This window comes from Microcebus murinus, chromosome 16 (assembly GCF_040939455.1).
Source record: "Microcebus murinus isolate Inina chromosome 16, M.murinus_Inina_mat1.0, whole genome shotgun sequence".
In the NCBI taxonomy this organism is placed as follows: Eukaryota; Metazoa; Chordata; class Mammalia; order Primates; family Cheirogaleidae; genus Microcebus; species Microcebus murinus.
The window spans coordinates 3,203,013-3,221,433 of record NC_134119.1 but is presented as its reverse complement, the minus strand read 5'-3'; the positions used below and the strand labels follow the sequence as shown (position 1 = coordinate 3,221,433).

The 18,421-nt window shown below is 31.8% G+C and overlaps 1 protein-coding gene across 7 annotated transcripts in view; it reads right to left on the bottom strand.

Moving 5' to 3' along the window:
* SYCP2 (synaptonemal complex protein 2) overlaps window positions 1–18,421 on the bottom strand; it is an 83,575-nt gene that overhangs the window by 17,567 nt on the left and 47,587 nt on the right. For 6 of the 7 annotated variants that reach the window (XM_076010827.1, XM_020282064.2, XM_076010829.1 and 3 more), the window contains 13 exons: window positions 16,629–16,698; window positions 16,280–16,337; window positions 15,240–15,373; window positions 14,674–15,104; window positions 9,608–9,735; window positions 8,862–8,898; window positions 6,102–6,172; window positions 5,958–6,015; window positions 5,467–5,522; window positions 4,964–5,021; window positions 4,003–4,171; window positions 1,375–1,412; window positions 434–604 (listed from right to left, as the gene is read on the bottom strand). In XM_076010827.1, coding sequence (XP_075866942.1) covers window positions 434–604; window positions 1,375–1,412; window positions 4,003–4,171; window positions 4,964–5,021; window positions 5,467–5,522; window positions 5,958–6,015; window positions 6,102–6,172; window positions 8,862–8,898; window positions 9,608–9,735; window positions 14,674–15,104; window positions 15,240–15,373; window positions 16,280–16,337; window positions 16,629–16,698 — 1,479 coding nt within the window. The remainder of the gene's footprint in view (window positions 1–433; window positions 605–1,374; window positions 1,413–4,002; window positions 4,172–4,963; window positions 5,022–5,466; window positions 5,523–5,957; window positions 6,016–6,101; window positions 6,173–8,861; window positions 8,899–9,607; window positions 9,736–14,673; window positions 15,105–15,239; window positions 15,374–16,279; window positions 16,338–16,628; window positions 16,699–18,421) is intronic. The other variant, XM_076010830.1, reaches the window with a different exon arrangement.

Here is an 18,421-nt window from a genome sequence, read left to right as displayed (position 1 = left end):
AGAGAGAGAATCTCAACAGGCTATTGAAATATAATTTTGAAAAGATCAAGTATTTCTCTTTCAAAGATACTATCTTAAAGTTATAATTTTATTGGAGTCAGATATCTGTTCTATAACACTAAAGCCAACTTATTACAAAATGTAGTATTATAATTCTTAAGGATCAATTTTTAGATTTATATACGTTTTCACATATAGAGGCCAAATCGTTTTTGTCCTCTTTTTTATTTCATCATATTATGGGGTTACAAATATTATTAAGGTTACACATATTGCCCTTGCCACCCCTTTCCCCCCCCCCGCGTTAGAGCTTCTAGCACATTGCATTCATTAAGTAAACACTCATCCCCAACAAATATGACATTTTTACAAAAACATATTTAGTATTTTTAGATGCTTTTAGAAAAAATTAATCTGAATTTTATCTATTTACCTTTACTACCAATTTCTCTTTAAATGAATGTGAAAAATCTTGTTCACTCTCCGATTCTGAATTTGAGAGATCTTTATAATTTTTTTTGGTTTTTGCTGCTCTTCGTGGAAGTCTAGTTCTCGCATCTGGAACTGTGTTGTCAACCTTTTTGGTGATGTTTTTAGTGGGTGTCTTTGGGAGAAAAATGCCTAAATATTGTTAGATCAGTATTTGAGGTATAAGCTGTTTGCTGTAAGATTGGCTCTGTGACAAGACATGTAGGATAAAAAAATTCCTGATTAATATTTTTTAAATAACTGGATTTTATCTTCTCATTACAACTATCTTCTTCTTCTTCTTTTTTTTTTTGAGACAGAGTCTCACTTTGCTGCCCAGGCTAGAGTGAGTGCCGTGGCATCAGCCTAGCTCACAGCAACCTCAAACTCCTGGGCTCAAGCGATCTTCCTGCCTCAGCCTCCCGAGTAGCTGGGACTACAGAGGCATGCACCACCATGCCCGGCTAATTTTTTTCTATATATATTAGTTGACCAATTAATTTCTTTCTATTTATAGTAGAGACAAGGTCTCGCTCTTGCTCAGAGCTGGTTTCGAACTCCTGACCTCGAGCAATCCACCCGCCTCAGCCTCCCAGAGTGCTAGGATTATAGGCATGAGCCACCATGCCTGGCCTACAACTATCTTCTTTACCACCCTACCATTAAATCCCTGAGAGGCCTGATATATATTATTTAGCTAAAGTAAAAGATCAAAAATACTTAAAAACCACAGAATAAAGAAGACTTAAAACATGACCAATGGGATTAAAAAAACAGAAGACAGGAGAAGTGTGCAAAGGCAGGAATAATTATGGAAAACTGATAACAAGGATAAAATTAGGAAATAAATTATTTTTATATGACAAATAATTTTAAAGGATGTTTGAACACAACTTCTTAGTTTACCATTTTAGATCTTGGCTGCCTCTTTTCCAAAGATGGTCCTGCAATTTTAAAAAAATAGGGTTATACTTTTCAAATAGGTAAGAATTGGTATTAAATTTATTAGAACATTTCTGCATATATAAATTAAAAAACAATAAGTACATCTTTTTTTAAAAAAAATAAAAGTACTTTTGTTAGCATTAAATGAACCTCCTTCCATGTGGCTAAAAGCCCCTCCCCTAACCTAATATTCTCAGATCTTCCTCTAAAGAATTTGGCCTCACAAAAAGCTGCTTTGTAAGCTTTCCCTTCTCCAGAATTTTGTAGTTTGACTGTACCACACCACTGATTAAAAAAAAAAAGATCTTTAAATTCATTCAAAAATTTCAATTTCAATAATTGGTTACTTTTACTTTTTGGTATGATATGAATTGCCAATTTCCATTCTCCTTTATTTTATATAACAAAACTTTTTAAACATATAAGAGAACATGTAACATAAGTTATAAACACCCATGAATTGACCACTCAGTGTAAGAACTAGATTATGAAAATGCTGAATCTACTTACATTCTCTTATACCATCCTCCCTATACCCTCTGCTAAAACGTAATCACTATCCTGATCTGCATTTCTCATTCACTTGCTTTAAAAAAAAAAGTATCGGCCGGGCGCTGTGGCTCACGCCTGTAATCCTAGCTCTTGGGAGGCCGAGGCGGGCGGATTGCTCAAGGTCAGGAGTTCAAAACCAGCCTGAGCAAGAGCGAGACCCCGTCTCTACTATAAATAGAAAGAAATTAATTGGCCAATTGATATATATATAAAAAATTAGCCAGGCATGGTGGCGCATGCCTGTAGTCCCAGCTACTCGGGAGGCTGAGGCAGAAGGATCGCTCGAGCCCAGGAGTTTGAGGTTGCTGTGAGCTAGGCTGACGCCACGGCACTCACTCTAGCCTGGACAACAAAGGGAGACTCTGTCTCAAAAAAAAAAAAAAAAAAAAAAAAAAAAAAGTATCACAGGCATTAATATGTACCTCTAAACAATTAGCTTTATGAAATATCACGTCCTATATAATATTCTATTTGCTTTATTTTCTATACATTGTTATGTTTCTAAGATTTATCCATATTATTCATAGTCGCTTTAGTCTCACTTCCCTTTTTTGCCTTCCAAGTACAATGTCATCTTTCTAAATAGTCTTTGAAGCTTAAGAAATAAGATTATCCAAGCCAAGGAAGCAAAGCTTTTTTGGAAGAAAGGTTCTCTAATACTGGCAATAAGTCAGCTCATATATATTAACTTGTTGTCATTCAGCCATTCAAACAAAATAATCCACACAGAAATTTAATTTTATAAGTATTTACTAATTACAGTATTCTAACCTTTAATGTCTCCCTAAGATCTCCAGTCTTCTACTTTATGCTATTATGCAAATGTCTTTATTTGCACATCTTACCCCTGGGACTGTAAAACCACCTCAGGGCATGTGAATCTTATTGAGTTTCTCCTTGGATTGTAATAAACTGCTTCCAGGTCCAGATTCTATGACCAAATCCAACCTCAGTTTTCACTACTTTCCCACAAACATGATCTATGTTCCCTTCCAGCTACCCCAACATGGCATTCCCTGAATATATGATGCTCTTTCATCCTTCCGTCCCTTTTATATATAAAAATCCTGCTTTTTCTTTATTATGTATCTGGTTGACCTCTCACTTGTTTTGACAATTCAGCCTCATTTCTAAACATATTGCAAAATTCACTTCCATCTCTCTATTTTTACTTCTCTTTAAACCATTACCACTATCACCCACCCCCCAACACACATAGGTCACTACTGTTATTTTTATTCTGAAATAAAAAAAGCTGATTCCCTTGAAATAAATATACCTTTAATTGAAAAGCATAGCATTTATCTTAAGTCCTCTTCTGAAAACAGAATATATTAAAATCTTTGTTTTATCAAACATTGAAATTGATATTCAGCTATGAAAATGATTATCTTTAGACAAAACTTATACCTCAAAGTCTTATACAACTACCTTAAGAGATTCACTATCACAAAGAGAAAGGAGGACCACAATCTGGGTGTGTCTGAAAGACTTAGGCAAAAAAAAAAAAAAATTCTGCAAGAAAATTGTTTTTCTTTTGATATATCCCATCTATATAAATTCCTAAAAAGTTATGTGTATTGTGTGCAGCAGGCAGATAGGATGTTAAGAAATGAAAACATATATATTAATAAATGTAAATCGATATAGGTTAGTGTTAAGGTCCAAGCTTTTGTTTTGTTTAAGGGTGTTGGGCTCAAGAGTATTTAGTACACTATTCACAATAACTAATTAGCTAAATAACTGAATAATAGTGGGCTGTAAGTAGACATATGGTGAGATCGTCACGAGCCAAGGATTATGATAAATCATATTTTGTGTCCCAAAGGTTCCATTAAAAAAGAAAAGTAATTTGAATGTAACCATATTACCTAAATAATAAAACAAAAATCATAACCATTGTAATGTTTTGTCCTATCCATTAGGGTATATAGTTAAAAAGAGTCTACAAACACATACTTACCAACCAATAAAGCATTTTATATAATTGAAAGGGTAAAATCATTTGCAACATTTCTCTTAAAAGTAATTTCTTACTTGATTTCCCACTTTTATGTTTCTTCACATTTTTATTTCTGCTATAGTCTATTAGCTGTGGTTTTGATTTCGATTCTCTTAGCCAGCTAATATCAGTCTTGCTGTCATCACATCTGTATTCTGTTTCAGTATCACTAAAGACATTTTTCTTTTTATGATTTGTTATAATCTAGGGAAAAAAGATCTTTAAAATAGATGAAGAAATATATCTCATTCTATGTCATGCAAGTTAAGCCCAGAAAACCAGGAAAACAAACTTCTCATTTTTTAACATACTAATCTAATGATATTAAGGATCTATCCAAGAAAGTCACTCAGAAATCCAGATCAGATAATGAGATATGTATTTTGGTGTTGGTGTTCCTAATTAAAATTTAAATCAAAACAGCTTATTTCCATAGAGAAATAACCTAATACTGTCAAAGAAAATAACTAAAGTCGTCATATCTTCTATTTTTAGATGGTTAGAAACAGCTCAAAAAACATAAGAAAATTCATAATGGGAACATGGATAATCTCAGAGGAATAAAAAAATCAAAATGTTACTCTTTTCCAGTTCTTTGATAATATTTGACATTAAAAACTACTAAGTGAAGTATCACAAGAATAGAAAAACAAGAACCACATGCACTCACCATCAAATTGGTATTAACTGATCAACACTTATGTGCCCATACAGTAACATTCATTGGGTGTCAGGCAGGTGGGAGTGGGGATGAGGGGACGGGTATATTCACACCTATCGGGTGCAGTGCACACCATCTGGGGGATGAACACGCTTGAAGCTCTGACTTGAGTGGGGCAAAGGCAATATATGTCACCTAAACATTTGTACCCCTGTAATATGCTGAAATAAAAAAATTTTAAAAAATTAAAAAAAATAAGGAACAGCTATCTATCCTAAAAAACTTATTAAAAGAAATGCTATTTTTAATTGACATAAAAGATATTATCCACTTACTCTTTTATCTTTTGTTTTGGGAGAAGGTTCAAGTTCATCATGATTCCTTAAACTCACCCTTAAACAAAAATATGTATTAATTTTAAAATACCCCTTATTTGTTTTAAGCTAGCATGCATTGGACAATGAGACCTAAGTTTCAACCTTAACTCTTTCACTAATTAGCTATATTAGTGAAGTATTAGCCAAGCCACTTACTCTCTCTGACCTCAGTTATAAAATTATGAGGTTGCATTAAAGAACTATTAAGTCTTTTAAGCTTTATGATCTAAGATACACAACTAATATTTAAAATGTGGATAACCTGCATATTAATGTTAAAAGTAAATTCTGAAGTAACAGAATCATAATGGTAGTAATCATGACAGTAGCATTTTTATTCACTCTTCTCATAGGTTAAAAACTGTCAGAAAGACTGGGAAGTGATATTTAACAGAAAAACAAAGATGAAGATAAGTATATTTTAATCTGACCTATCTAATTATAAAAAAAAAAACACCTACAATTTTATTGAATTATCGACGCAGGCTTCTCTAGTTGTGGCTTGAAATTCTTGGATCTATATTGTGAATAAACATTAAAAAAAAAGAATTCTTAATGTCAAAATAAGGTAAACAAAAAAGAAACAAAGTCTAGTTTGTTTCACAGAATAATAAGGTTCGACAATAAAATTAAGTTTCCTATAAAATTTTTACTTAAGAAGAAAGCTAATAAAATAAATTATACTAAAAAGGAGTATTTGTTTTAAATTTGTTGCATAACTAAGAAAAGTGATTTTCTTGATAGAAGTTTTAAGTCCTTCTACCCCCTAAATTATTTGTTTCTGTCATATTTTCTAAAGATTTGAAAAAATTTAAATATCCAATTGTTACATATTTAAAACATTTTAAAGTATACAAGAGAATGTACATCAAAAAATATACTCTAGTAATTGCATAGTAAATATAAGATAACTAGTAACTAAATATAAAATAACCAATGATTTCTAGCTTACTCCAAGTTTTATAACAGGTTCATCAGCTCCATTCAAACTAAAATTGTAAACATCATTCCTGTGAAAATGAAGAGAAATATAACTCTATTGTAAAATGAATGCATTTAGTCTATTCAAATATGAAAAAGATGAAAAATTACTTACGATGGGCATTCAGAAGTAACATTAACAAAAGTAGTCTTCAGTTTTCTGTAACTTTTTTTCTGAACCTTTTCCTAAATACAAAAGATGTTTACATAAAGCCATTAAAACCTACATATTACTGTATGTGGCAAACAAATAACATGTACAATTACATTATTTTCCAGTTGTGCTTCCACTCATATAAACCTTGCATTTGTAACATTTTCCTTAATGTAAACTGAATAAAAACATACCCTAAAGAAAAGAAATCACCATCTCCTAAAGATATCTGCACTCCTATATTCACTGCAGCATTATTCACAGTAACCAAGACATGGAAACAACCTAAGTGTTTGTCAACAGATGACGGATAAGGGAATCATGGCATATACATATATACAATGGATGATATTATTCAGCCTTAAAAATAGGATATCCTGCCATTTTTCACAACATGGATGAACCTAGAGAACATTATGCTAAGTGAAATAGCCAGACACAGAAAGAAAAATACCACATGATCTCATATGTGGAAGCGGAAAAAAAAAAAAAAGTAAAATCCATAGAAACAGAGAACAAAACAGTGGTTTATCCGAGCAAGGAAGGAAGAAGGAAATAGGGAGATGTAGGTCAAAAGACACAAAGTTGTGGGATGTAAGATGTGTAAGTCTAGAGATCTAATGTAGAACATGAGGTCTAAAATTAATATTATATTGTACTTTGGGATATTTGCTAACAGAGTAGATTTTAGGTGCTCTTGCCACAAACACAAAAAAGGTTAACTATGTGAGATGATGGATATATTAATTTGACTATAGTAATCATTTCACTATATCATGTTATATACTTTAAATATATATAATATTAAACACCTGTACTTTTAAAATATTAAAGACAAATAATGACTAAAAACATAATAAAGTATCATAAATCTAATATAAAATATAAAATCCTTATAATCTTTTTACTGACACCGTTGTATATAAACGACATCTTTACTAATTTTCCACAAGATAAATTTTAGTGATGCAGAATCACAAAACAAGCATATTTCTACTTTGTTTCAGACTCTCATTTCCCTTAAACTCTTATATAGAAAAATTTTGGAGAGGCTAAGCTTTACTTAAAATCTCATGTGAAAGAGTCAAAAGGTACCAATTAACTAGTATTATTAGGAAAAAATGTGTGTAAGATTATTAATATAACATAGCTCAAAATATATTCAAACAGATCACAAAGAAGTTAAGCAGAATTTTATAAATAATTATAATGTTAAAGAAATTTATGATCAAATACACAAACAGTATCACTAATTGGTTACTAATCAGAATTAAAAGACTAACAATATTAAAGTCAGAAATATTAAAACCTCAAATATTCATTTTAATTTTTGATTCATCTTCCATTTGATTATTTCTTTTGACTATTTTATAGAGAATTGTTTGCATTATTCCAAAAAGTTTATCTCTCATCCCTGTAATCACTTATTTGACTTACCCTTTCCAATAGATTTTTACCAGTGTTTAGATATGTTCACCATATTTGGTGTGACAGTGGGTATTAGGTGTTACAGAATAGGTAAAAATGAGCAAAGTTGTTAAAAAGGATATGCAAAAGTAAGCAAAGGTGTTACAGAACATACAAAAATGATTAAAAATAGTTACAGTCTAAGTAATTGTGTGTAAGGGAGGAACCCCTGCAATAATGAATAAAATATTTTTTTAAAAATGGTACCAAAAAAAACAAAAAAAAAAACCTATTGTGTAGATTTGGAATTTTTGCCAATTGAGTTTTTTGAGGTTGGGCACCTTGGAAAGTTTTCAGAAACAAAGTAGACTCCAAAGCAAGACTTGTAAAGAGGAATATTTTGAAAAATCAGAAAAGAAGCTGGAAGAGCCTACTGACTCAGTTTGAAGTTCTTTCCCAAGCAGAAATAAAAAGAAAATAAACTAATACTTATAAAAAGACAGTTCAGATAACCTCAAGTCATTCTTCAATTAAACAAGACATGTCTAGAAAACTAATATTAAGAAATGACAATCTTCTAAAGGGCCTACTGAGCCAGTCTATGTCTTAATAAGCAAGAGGGACCAAAGAAGGTTTCTCATCAAATGAATGACATAATTGAAGCTGTGTGCTTTAGAAAGAAAAAACAAAAAAAAAAAACAAAAGCTGGTATTAAATGCAATGAATGGATTAGCACAGAGAAATTCTAGAAGCAAAGAGAATTACATAAAGGCAACTGTTATTAATACAATCCAGAGATTAGAAATTAGAATTGAAACTAGGCTAATAGGAGTTGGCACAGACAGGAGAGAGAAGGTTCAGGAGGAACTTATGGAGGTTGAACCTCAAAACTTGAAATATTAAGTGGACAAAGAAAGTTAATTGTAAAGAAAAAAATGAAAGATAATAATATATTATTTTAAGCCTGGATGAATAGTAAATGTTTTTAACAAAACTGGGACTTCAGAAGTATCTAATTGTCAGGAGAGATGGGATCAGCTAGAACAAAAGCATGGTAATAAGGTAACACTGAACCAAAATGTAAAACTGCACCAGAATGTAAAATTATTAGGTTCATATGTGTAAAAGACAGATTTTTGCTGAAAAACAAGGTTAGAGGGCTATTTGGAATTCTTGCCACTAGCAATGATGATCCATTTAGCAATATTCTGAAAATAGTAAATGTAATTCTACCTTACTACTATGCTATTTGTGTTTATAGTCAAATATCAAGTTTGACTATAGGTTTAGTGAAGTTAAATAAATAATACCTACCTTACTGAGTTGAACATCAGATTTGTTTGAAAAACCACTGTTAAAAAGCAATTAAGTATCAGAATATTTTTCATAAAAGCCATTTTATATAAGGTAAAACTTATATAAGATTTAGGTTACTAAATCTGTATTTAATATGCTATAATTAACTAAAATGTGATAGCAATATTTTTGCAACTTCATAGGAAACAGTACCTATAATAGTTCATTATAAACTGAAACATTAATGCAGCAGGAAGTACCAATTTAAAATGAATGGTTCTTCCATTAAAGTCATTTTTTTCATGGCATATAAGGCCAGAATTAATTTAAACTTGAATTAACCTGACTATAAATGGACATTTTATAATAAGAATTAACCTTCAGAAAGACTGAAGAACATATTTACTATAAAAATAACTAATTTCAGCTTATTTACATTTCATATTTCATTAAGCAATGTATTTAAATACATTTAGTTTCATGCATTACTAGATTTAATAAATACTTTATTCTACAATATCTATATCCTAAAGATTTATTTCTGAAATGGTATGTTGTATTGATACATTTTGATACTTTATAAAATGTAACTACACACTAGAATGACAAATTTCAAAACAGCTATTTATAAAATAACCATGTGTTTTCCACTGAAAAATTACATTATTTGAACCTATGTTTAAAACTAACCTTTTTAAAGCTATGTAAACTAATTTAGTTGTATCTGTCAAAAAAATACACATTTATAAAATTTAAAAACATACCTGTCAATCAAAGACTCCTTTAATTTTCTTGTATACTTTATGTCATCTTTTGGTTTATATCTCTCATTAATTTGGCTTATCAAGGATTCTGCTGCATCAGTAAATCCTTTCCCTTTTGACTTCTCTCTCTGAAACAATTTATCAGTTACTTTAAAACTCTATCAGTCAACCTTCAAAAGAAAATAAAGGCTGAAAAAATAATTTAAGAAAAATCTGGATCTATTTATACCTATAAAGAAAAATAAAAGGGTCAGAAATTATTAGGTTAGTGCAAAAGTAATTGTAGTTTTAGCATTGTTGAAATTTGCTGTTTAATATTGGAATACATTCTTAAATAAATGTGGTTATGTTACATCATTTTAATGCACAGTTCTTTTATTTTGCTAATGACATATTACTTGCTGTTTATTTTATATTTATTTTAGACTATGGAAATGATGTTAGACAAAAAGCAAATTCAAGTGATTTTCTTATTTGAGTTCAAAATGAGTCATAAAGCAGCGGAGACAACTTGTAACAACAATGCATTTGGCCCAGGAACTGCTAAGGAACGTACAGTGCAGTAGTGGTTCAATAAGTTTTGTAAAGGAGACTGAAGATGAGGTGCACAGTGGCCAGCCATTGGAAGTCGACAATGACCAATTGAGAGCAATCATGGAAGCTGATCCCCTTACAAGCTACATGAGAAGTTGCCAAAGAATTCAAGGTTGACCAGTCTATGGTCATTTGGCATTTGAAACAAATGGGAAAGGTGAAGAGCTCGGTAAGTGGGTGCCTCAGCTGACCGAAAGTAAAAAAAAAAAAAAAAAAAAGATCATTATTTTGAAGTGTTGCCTTCTGTGATTGTAAGTAAGCAACTACAACAAACCATTTCTTGATGTCTGAAACCATTTCAGATTGTGATGTGTGAAGAAAAGTGGATTTTATATGACAACCGGCAATGACCAACTCAGTGGCTGCATTTAGAAGCTGCTCCAAAAGCACTTCCCAAAGTCAAACTTGCACCAAAAAAAGGTCATGGTCACTGTTTGCTGGTCTGCAGCCAGTCTGATCCACTACAGCTTTCTGAATCCTGGCGAAACCATTCCATCTGAGAAGTATGGTCAGCAAATTAATGAGATGCACTGAAAACTGCAACACCTGCAGCCAGCATTTGGTCAACAGAAAGAGCCCAATTCTTCTCCAAGACAACATCTGACCGTACAACCAATGTTCAAAAGTTGAACGAATTGGGCTACAGTTTTGCCTCGTTTGCTATGTTCACCTAACCTCTCGCCAACTGCCTACCACTTCTTTAAGCATCTCAACGTTTTGCAGGGAAAACGCTTTCACACCAGCAGGATGCAGAAAATGCTTTACCAAGAGCTCATCAAGTCCTGAAGCACAGATTTTTACGCTACAGGAATAAACAAACTTATTTCTCATTGGCAAAAATGTGTTGATTGTAATGGTTCCTATTCTGATTAATAAAAATGTGTTTGAGCCTAGTTATAATGATTTAAAATTCATGTGCAAAACCACAATTACTTCTGCATCAGCCTATATTTAATAAGTTTGGGTTTTGTTAGGCATTAAAACAACTCAGGGTAATTCTTTTAACTTATAGAACTGTGCAAAATGCTCTGTAGAAATTTTTTTAAAGTTTCTTCCCATAAGAATAAAAAACTGAAGAAAAAATAAGCCAGTTGTTTGAAAAGACTGATAAAATTTTAGCCAGGTTAACTAAGGAGAGACAAAAAAAGAGAAATTTAAGATTTCTGAGAAAGATAAAAGAAAAAAGAAATTACTAATAACAGAAATGAAAGAGTAATCACTATTGATCACATGGACATTAAAATAATAAGGAAATATTATGAACTTCATGTCTATAAATTTGATAAGCAATATTAAATGGACCAATTCCTTGAAAGACACAATCTACCAAAACTCTTGCAAGGAGAAAAAGATCATGTGAATAGGCCTATATCTATTAAAAATTGAATCAGTATTTAATACCCTTCCAAAACAAAATACCGGGCCCAGATGGGTTCACCACTGAATTCTATCAAACATTTGAGAAAAATTACACCAATTCTCCTCAATCATCTAGAAAATGGAAGTGGAAGAAATTCTTCCTAACTCATTCTATGAGGCCAGAATTACCTTAATACCAAAACCAAAGACATTACAAAAAAGAAAATTTACATATCAATATCTCTCATAAACACAGATGTAAAAATCCTCAACAAAATATTATCAAATTGAACCCAACAATGTATAAAAAGAATTATGCACTATGACCAAGTGGAATGTATTCCAGGTATGCAAGGCTGATTCAATATCTGAAAATCAATTAATGTATAATCCATCACATCAATAAATGCACAAAAAGCATGACAAAATCCAACACTCATTCATGGTAAATACTCTAAGGGAAATTTCCTCAACTTGATACAGAACATCTACAAAAACAATTACAGCTAACATTACACTTAATAGAGAAAAACTAGATCTTTTCCTGTTAAAATCAGAAACAAAGCAAGGATAGCCGGGAAATCCTAGCTAATGAAACAAGACAAGGAAAGGAAATAATAGGTATACAGATTGGGAAGGAAGAAATAAAACTGTTTTTGTTTACAGATAACCTTATGTAGAAAATCCCCAAAACAACAACAATAAATATGGCTGCAACTAATAAGCAATTATACCAAAGTTGCAATATACAACGTTAATATAGAAAATTCAATCACTTTCTTATAAACCAGCAATGAGCAAGCAGAATTTGAAGTTAAAGACACAATATAATTTTTTCTAGCACTCTCCAAAGTGAAATATGTAGCTATGGTATAAATCAATGAAACAATGCATGAGGAAAACTACATTAACGCTGATAAAAAAATCAAAGATCTAAATAAATGGAGAAACATTCTACATATATGGATAGAAAGCTCAATATTGTCAAGATATCAGTTCTTTCCAACTTAATCTATAGAGGTAATGCATTCCTATTTAAAAGAATAAATAGCACAGGGATATTTTAGGGCAGTGAAATTATTCTGTATAATGCTGTAATAGATATGTCACTTCACATATTTGTCAAAACACACAGAATGTACACAGAATGAGCCCTAATGCAAACTATGGACTTTTAAAAATCATAACATATCAGTAACAGCTCATCAATTCTAAGTGCACCACACAATGCAAGTTAATAGGGTAAGGAGGCATATGAGAAGTCTCTGTACTTTCCACTCATTTTATTTTTGTAAACCTGAAATTTCTCTAAAAATAAAGTCTGTTAATTTTTTAAAAACAGGACTACGAAGTAAGAATTATTCTCAGCATAATTTTAGATAATTTAGTTTAAAAAAACTCCAACAATACTCTTAAAGATATGAGGCCTCCTCATTTTACTCTTTTTTTCTGGGTGTCAGGATATAGGTTTTTTAAATTGTAGTAAAATATGCACAGCATAAAATTTGCTATTTTCACTATTTTTAAGTCCATGTGTTTTTATATATAATAGGTAGCATTACTTACTATCCTTTCTTGAGATTATCAAAGTAAAGACAGGGTTTACTTGGCTCAGTAAAAACCTCCTCTAAAACAGTGTATGATTTCAGGACTTCCAGTATAATTGGAACCAGCTTGGAAAATGTGTACCATTGAACTAGATAGGTTCTATTTCTCTGGGCTGATCCAATAAATAGAAAACCAGTATCAGACATATGACCACCTTAGAGAAGAGTATACAATTGTTAGGAAACATAAGGATACAGGGAGTGACCCTATGAACAACTGAAGAGAACTTCTAAAAACAGGAAGTTGATTTTTTAAAAAATCAGAGTGCATATGAGAAGAGATGACCAGGTGTCTGTATTCCCAGCATAAAGCAATGACTAGCTCAGGAAATTCTGTGAAATGATTCTGAACTCCATAGAAAACAGTTTAAAATTAAAATTGAAGAACAGACCTACGTTTGGACAAAAACAACTTCACTTCCTTTGGGACTGAGGGAATTAAATAGCAGCCAAGACTAGAAAGAGAAAAGAACAACATACTAAGGAACCAAGAAAAAAAGGAACCAAAAGGATATGGTTATAGAAGAAAACAGCCTAATCAGGCATAAAAGGTGAGTTGCAGGTTAAAAAATAAAAAGGAAACTGGCAAAGACAAATTAAATAATGTCTAATTATATACAATAACCGGAAATTATCTCTTAAATATCATTTGAATACTGAAATGCCCCAATGTATGAACATTTTACACAAATTTAACTACTCAGATACAATACTGTACAAGATAAATTAAAAATAAAAGCCTATGCAACCTAGATTTTAGAAAGAGGAAAAAAAGTAGATTGCATTATTAACAGTAGAACTGTATTCTAATTAAAACTGTTTTCTTAATCTACATCATGACAGCAATGACAAAAGAAAAGATTATGATAACTGTTACAAAAGTAAAATTTTCTTGGCACTAAAAAAGTATAGTGCCAAGTAGCCAAAAATGTAGATGTTCTACAGAGATGATTAATCTGAAGAAGAAAGTGGGGGTCCCAATAAGGATAATTAAGTTATAGCAGGATAGTCTCCTCCAAGATATTTATACCCTTTTCTTGCCAAACTTTATCAAGGTTAAATACATTCATCCAAGAAATGTTTGAGATGCTGTATGTAAAGCTGTGCTAGGCCATGTAAGAAAACAAATGCTGAATAAAACATAGTCCTTACTCTGCAACAGGTTACAGTCACAGAGGAAAAAAATATAAAATAACCATTTATAAAAAAGGTAAAAATTAGAGAGGTACAAATAGTTCTATATGCATGTTAAAAACAACAGAGTGGGAGGAATCCAAATAGACTAGGTAGGAACTGCAAGGTTCATTCTTTCTATACATATTTATGTGTTATGTGCCTACTACTGTTCTATCAGGGCTGAGACCAGGGAGAGATGTGGGAGGAGGAACTCACTCTCAGAGTCTAGGCATTGAACTGAAGAACAAGGAATTACATATGTTAAATTTGCTGCAATCAAACTTCTTTCACTTTGTGTTAGGCAGAAATCAAAACACTCTGAAGGCTTACCACTTTTTTTTGTTTCGTATCCCAAGAATTCAGGTCAGAAGTCAATTCTTTCCCTGATTTTCTATGACTTTTCACATTTTTTCTTGGAGAAGAGCTGTTATCACAAATAGCAGTATTCGTATCTTTTGACAATATATATTTCTTCCTATATATCAGTGATTCTTCAACTGTCTTATTTAGGAGAACTGATTTATAAGTAGTTTCAGATTCAATATGCCAATCATTCTGCTTGGTATTTTCAGTATTTTTCTCCTCAGAATATTTAAGATAATTTTGTTGACTGTTTCTTTTGCAAACTTCTGCTTCTGCTTTGTTTATTTTATTATGGTTCACCATTTCTTTCTTATATTTCACCTTCTTTGTTTCTTCAGAATTATCGGATATTGAAGAGGATGTTTTTTGTTTAATAAGCTTTTTGTTGATAACGGTATCTAGTGGGAAAATGAGAAGAAATGAGTTATTAAATTAATGAACATGTAAAATTTGTTGAAATGAAAAATGCTTATTAGACATTTGAGGAATTTAACATTCTGCTAAACTATTACATTCAAACAAAACTGTTTCACCTTGATTAAATGTCTCTTCTGATGAAGTACTTGCTCTTTGGTTATTACACAGTTCAATATTTGTTACAGGTGTCCAACATGCCCATTTGGAGTGCATTTTATTTCCACAGATGTTGTCTAAAACACCAGGTAATCTAGAAAATGATTTCATTTACTTAATATATTACAAAACATTTGCCTATGACTCTAAGACCTTGATTGTTAATTTAGTCAATGTTTACTGAAAGCAATGTGTTAGTAAAATATACAAATATTTTCATGTCATTACAAAAATTAAAATTTATTATATAATTTATCACATTAAAGAATATTAGGAAAGATTCCATCATTGCTACTACTTTTTTTTTTTTTTTTTTTTTTGAGACAGAGTCTCACTTTGTTGTCCAGGCTAGAGTGAGTGCCGTGGCGTCAGCCTTGCTCACAGCAACCTCAAACTCCTGGGCTCAAGCGATCCTCCTGCCTCAGCCTCCCGAGTAGCTGGGACTACAGGCATGCGCCACCATGCCCGGCTAATTTTTTATATATATATCAGTTGGCCAATTAATTTCTTTCTATTTATAGTAGAGACGGGGTCTCGCTCTTGCTCAGGCTGGTATTGAACTCCTGACCTTGAGCAATCCGCCCGCCTCGGCCTCCCAAGAGCTAGGATTACAGGCGTGAGCCACAGCGCCCGGCCTACTTTGTTTTTTTTTTCTCCCACACCCACCCTCATTTGCTACTACTTTGGTATCTACCCTAAATATACGTCTTACATATTTTACATGTTCTACTATGTACCTAAACTAAGTTAAATTTCTTCACATTCATACTTTATTATTTAAAAAATTTTCGTTTTAAGTCTCTCAACTTGAAAAGAGTTACGTTGGTTGACATGGAAAAAAGTGTATAGACTATTTCCCATGTCATTGTCATAATATTTGAGAGATGATTAATGCTATAACTAATACTACATTATAATATAAAGTCCTTTTCCTTCAGATCTTTTATATCTAATAATATTAATATACTTTAAATGATTTGATAGATTTTCTCCTACTTACACAGGTTTATCTATTTTTTCCACTGCCTGTGAATCAGATACAACATCCTGGAGTTCATCTAAATAAAATAAAAATTATCATATTTTCATTTTTTCTTGCATTTGGCAGGGTAAAATGGGAGTTATTCTATGAAGGTTCACACATTGGGATGCCTCCTCTCCCCCAGACCCAAACTTCTTGGGAATAGAGATTGTATTAGTATAATTCCTTGCAATCTCAAAAATTCCTTGCACAAAGCCAAACACTTTATAAATCTTTTTCAAATCAACAAAAGCCAGTGGGGTTAAAGGGAAGTATAGAGATAAGTATATATTTTTTAAAGTGACTAAAAGTATCAAAAGGTACTTACTACAATTTTGGTTTAGGAATTCAATGTTCTTATTTTCTGTCTTTTCTACAACTATAGCAGTTTTGATATGCTATAAAATACAGAAAACATGTTCAAGTAAACTAGAATTAAAGCATTATATGAAAACAACTTTTAAAAGTCAAGTCAGTATTAAGGTCTAAATCTTTTAAAATAAACTTGCTTTGCTATGAAAAGTTGAATAGTATTTATATCTATATCATAAATGTTATGCCCATCTTAGAATATTGCTTGTCCTAAAACACAAGAATATAACTTTCACTGCAGACAAGGAGGCAAAAGAGTCCACAAACTTTCTGATCCCATCCATAGCCAGCATAATACAATTTTCATAAGTTACTGACAATTTTAGAAAATCCACAGAACATCTCCTATTGCTATTGATCACATAGCCTGAATCTGTCATTTCACCAAACTATATAGGAGACTTGGAAAGTATGAAGTATTATTTTTAAAGTTTTAGCTATCGCTAAGGTAACTTCTTGCCTGCAGCAAACTTCCCTTTTTCCATTGCCACAGATACTTAACCTAGATCATATAAAAATCTGTCATCACTATCATAAAAATGTACCCTCTAATCTAAAATATTATGCCTCATCCTGGCTGTCTTTCCTAATCTAGCTAGTGGTTCTCCAAACTGGGAGGGGAGCCGTTATGGAAATATGCAGGTGTTTTGGGTTGTCACAATGAAGAGGGATTCTTCTGACAATAGGTAAGCACAGTCCTAGGTAGAATGTTTATTATCCTACAACATTTAGAACCATGCCGCACATCTGAGAAACAGTGCTCTTATTAAGAAACACTTTAGCTAGACAGTTTGAACCATTACTTTGACTTTTTCCTAGTATCTTCAATTCTCATACCCTTAATCTTTCTGCCACATACTGATTTAAATTGAAAAACAGCTTACCGTCTGCTTTTTTTTTTTTACTCTAATACCAGAGTTACTAAGCTTTGAGAAAATTGCACATATTTATGAACTAATGACATAAAATTCAGTCTTAAATTTTAACTGGGTTCTCAACATGATCTAACATTTATACTTATTCTTAGGCTCCTCCATTACTTCTCAGTAGCTATTCCAAATCTTTACATATCCCTGAGCCTTGGATTTCAACAGATACTCATGAAATACCTCACATTCCAGAGAAAACAAAAGCTATTAAGTGTTCCTCATCTAGAAATTTAACTGTATCTCTGATCACCTCCTGTTTCTCCAAGATATTTTCTCTTATCCAGTCCCTGCTCCATCCCTTCAACTATCTGGAATGAAGGCCCTTTTCCTCAATATCCATTTGACTAACCTTTATAGACTTTTTAAAAATCAACTCCCTCTTTATATCTCCTTAGAAAACATCTCTTGATCTTTACCCTCCTTGCCCAGCTATGACTGAGTTCCTATTTGTATTCTGTAAGTACATCTGAGAACACTTATACTATATGGTAATTATCTTAATAATTTGTCTAATTCCCATGCTAGACTTTGAGATACTTTAAGGACAGATATATTTCACATTTCTATACCACAACCTTTGTCATAGCAGTCACTAATTTGTATAATAAACTATTGTGGCAAGTCCATTTCTCCTACCAAATGTGTAAATCAGAGTTATGGAGAATGAATATTCATAAGTTTTACTATAAGCACAGTAAATGAGTCATATGCCAGAAGGACTACTTTCAAGGACAATAAATGATACCTAGAAAAAAAAAAGTAATGCTTTAAACAAAGTGAGACACTGCTTGCAAAAGAAGTTACCTCGATAATATATATA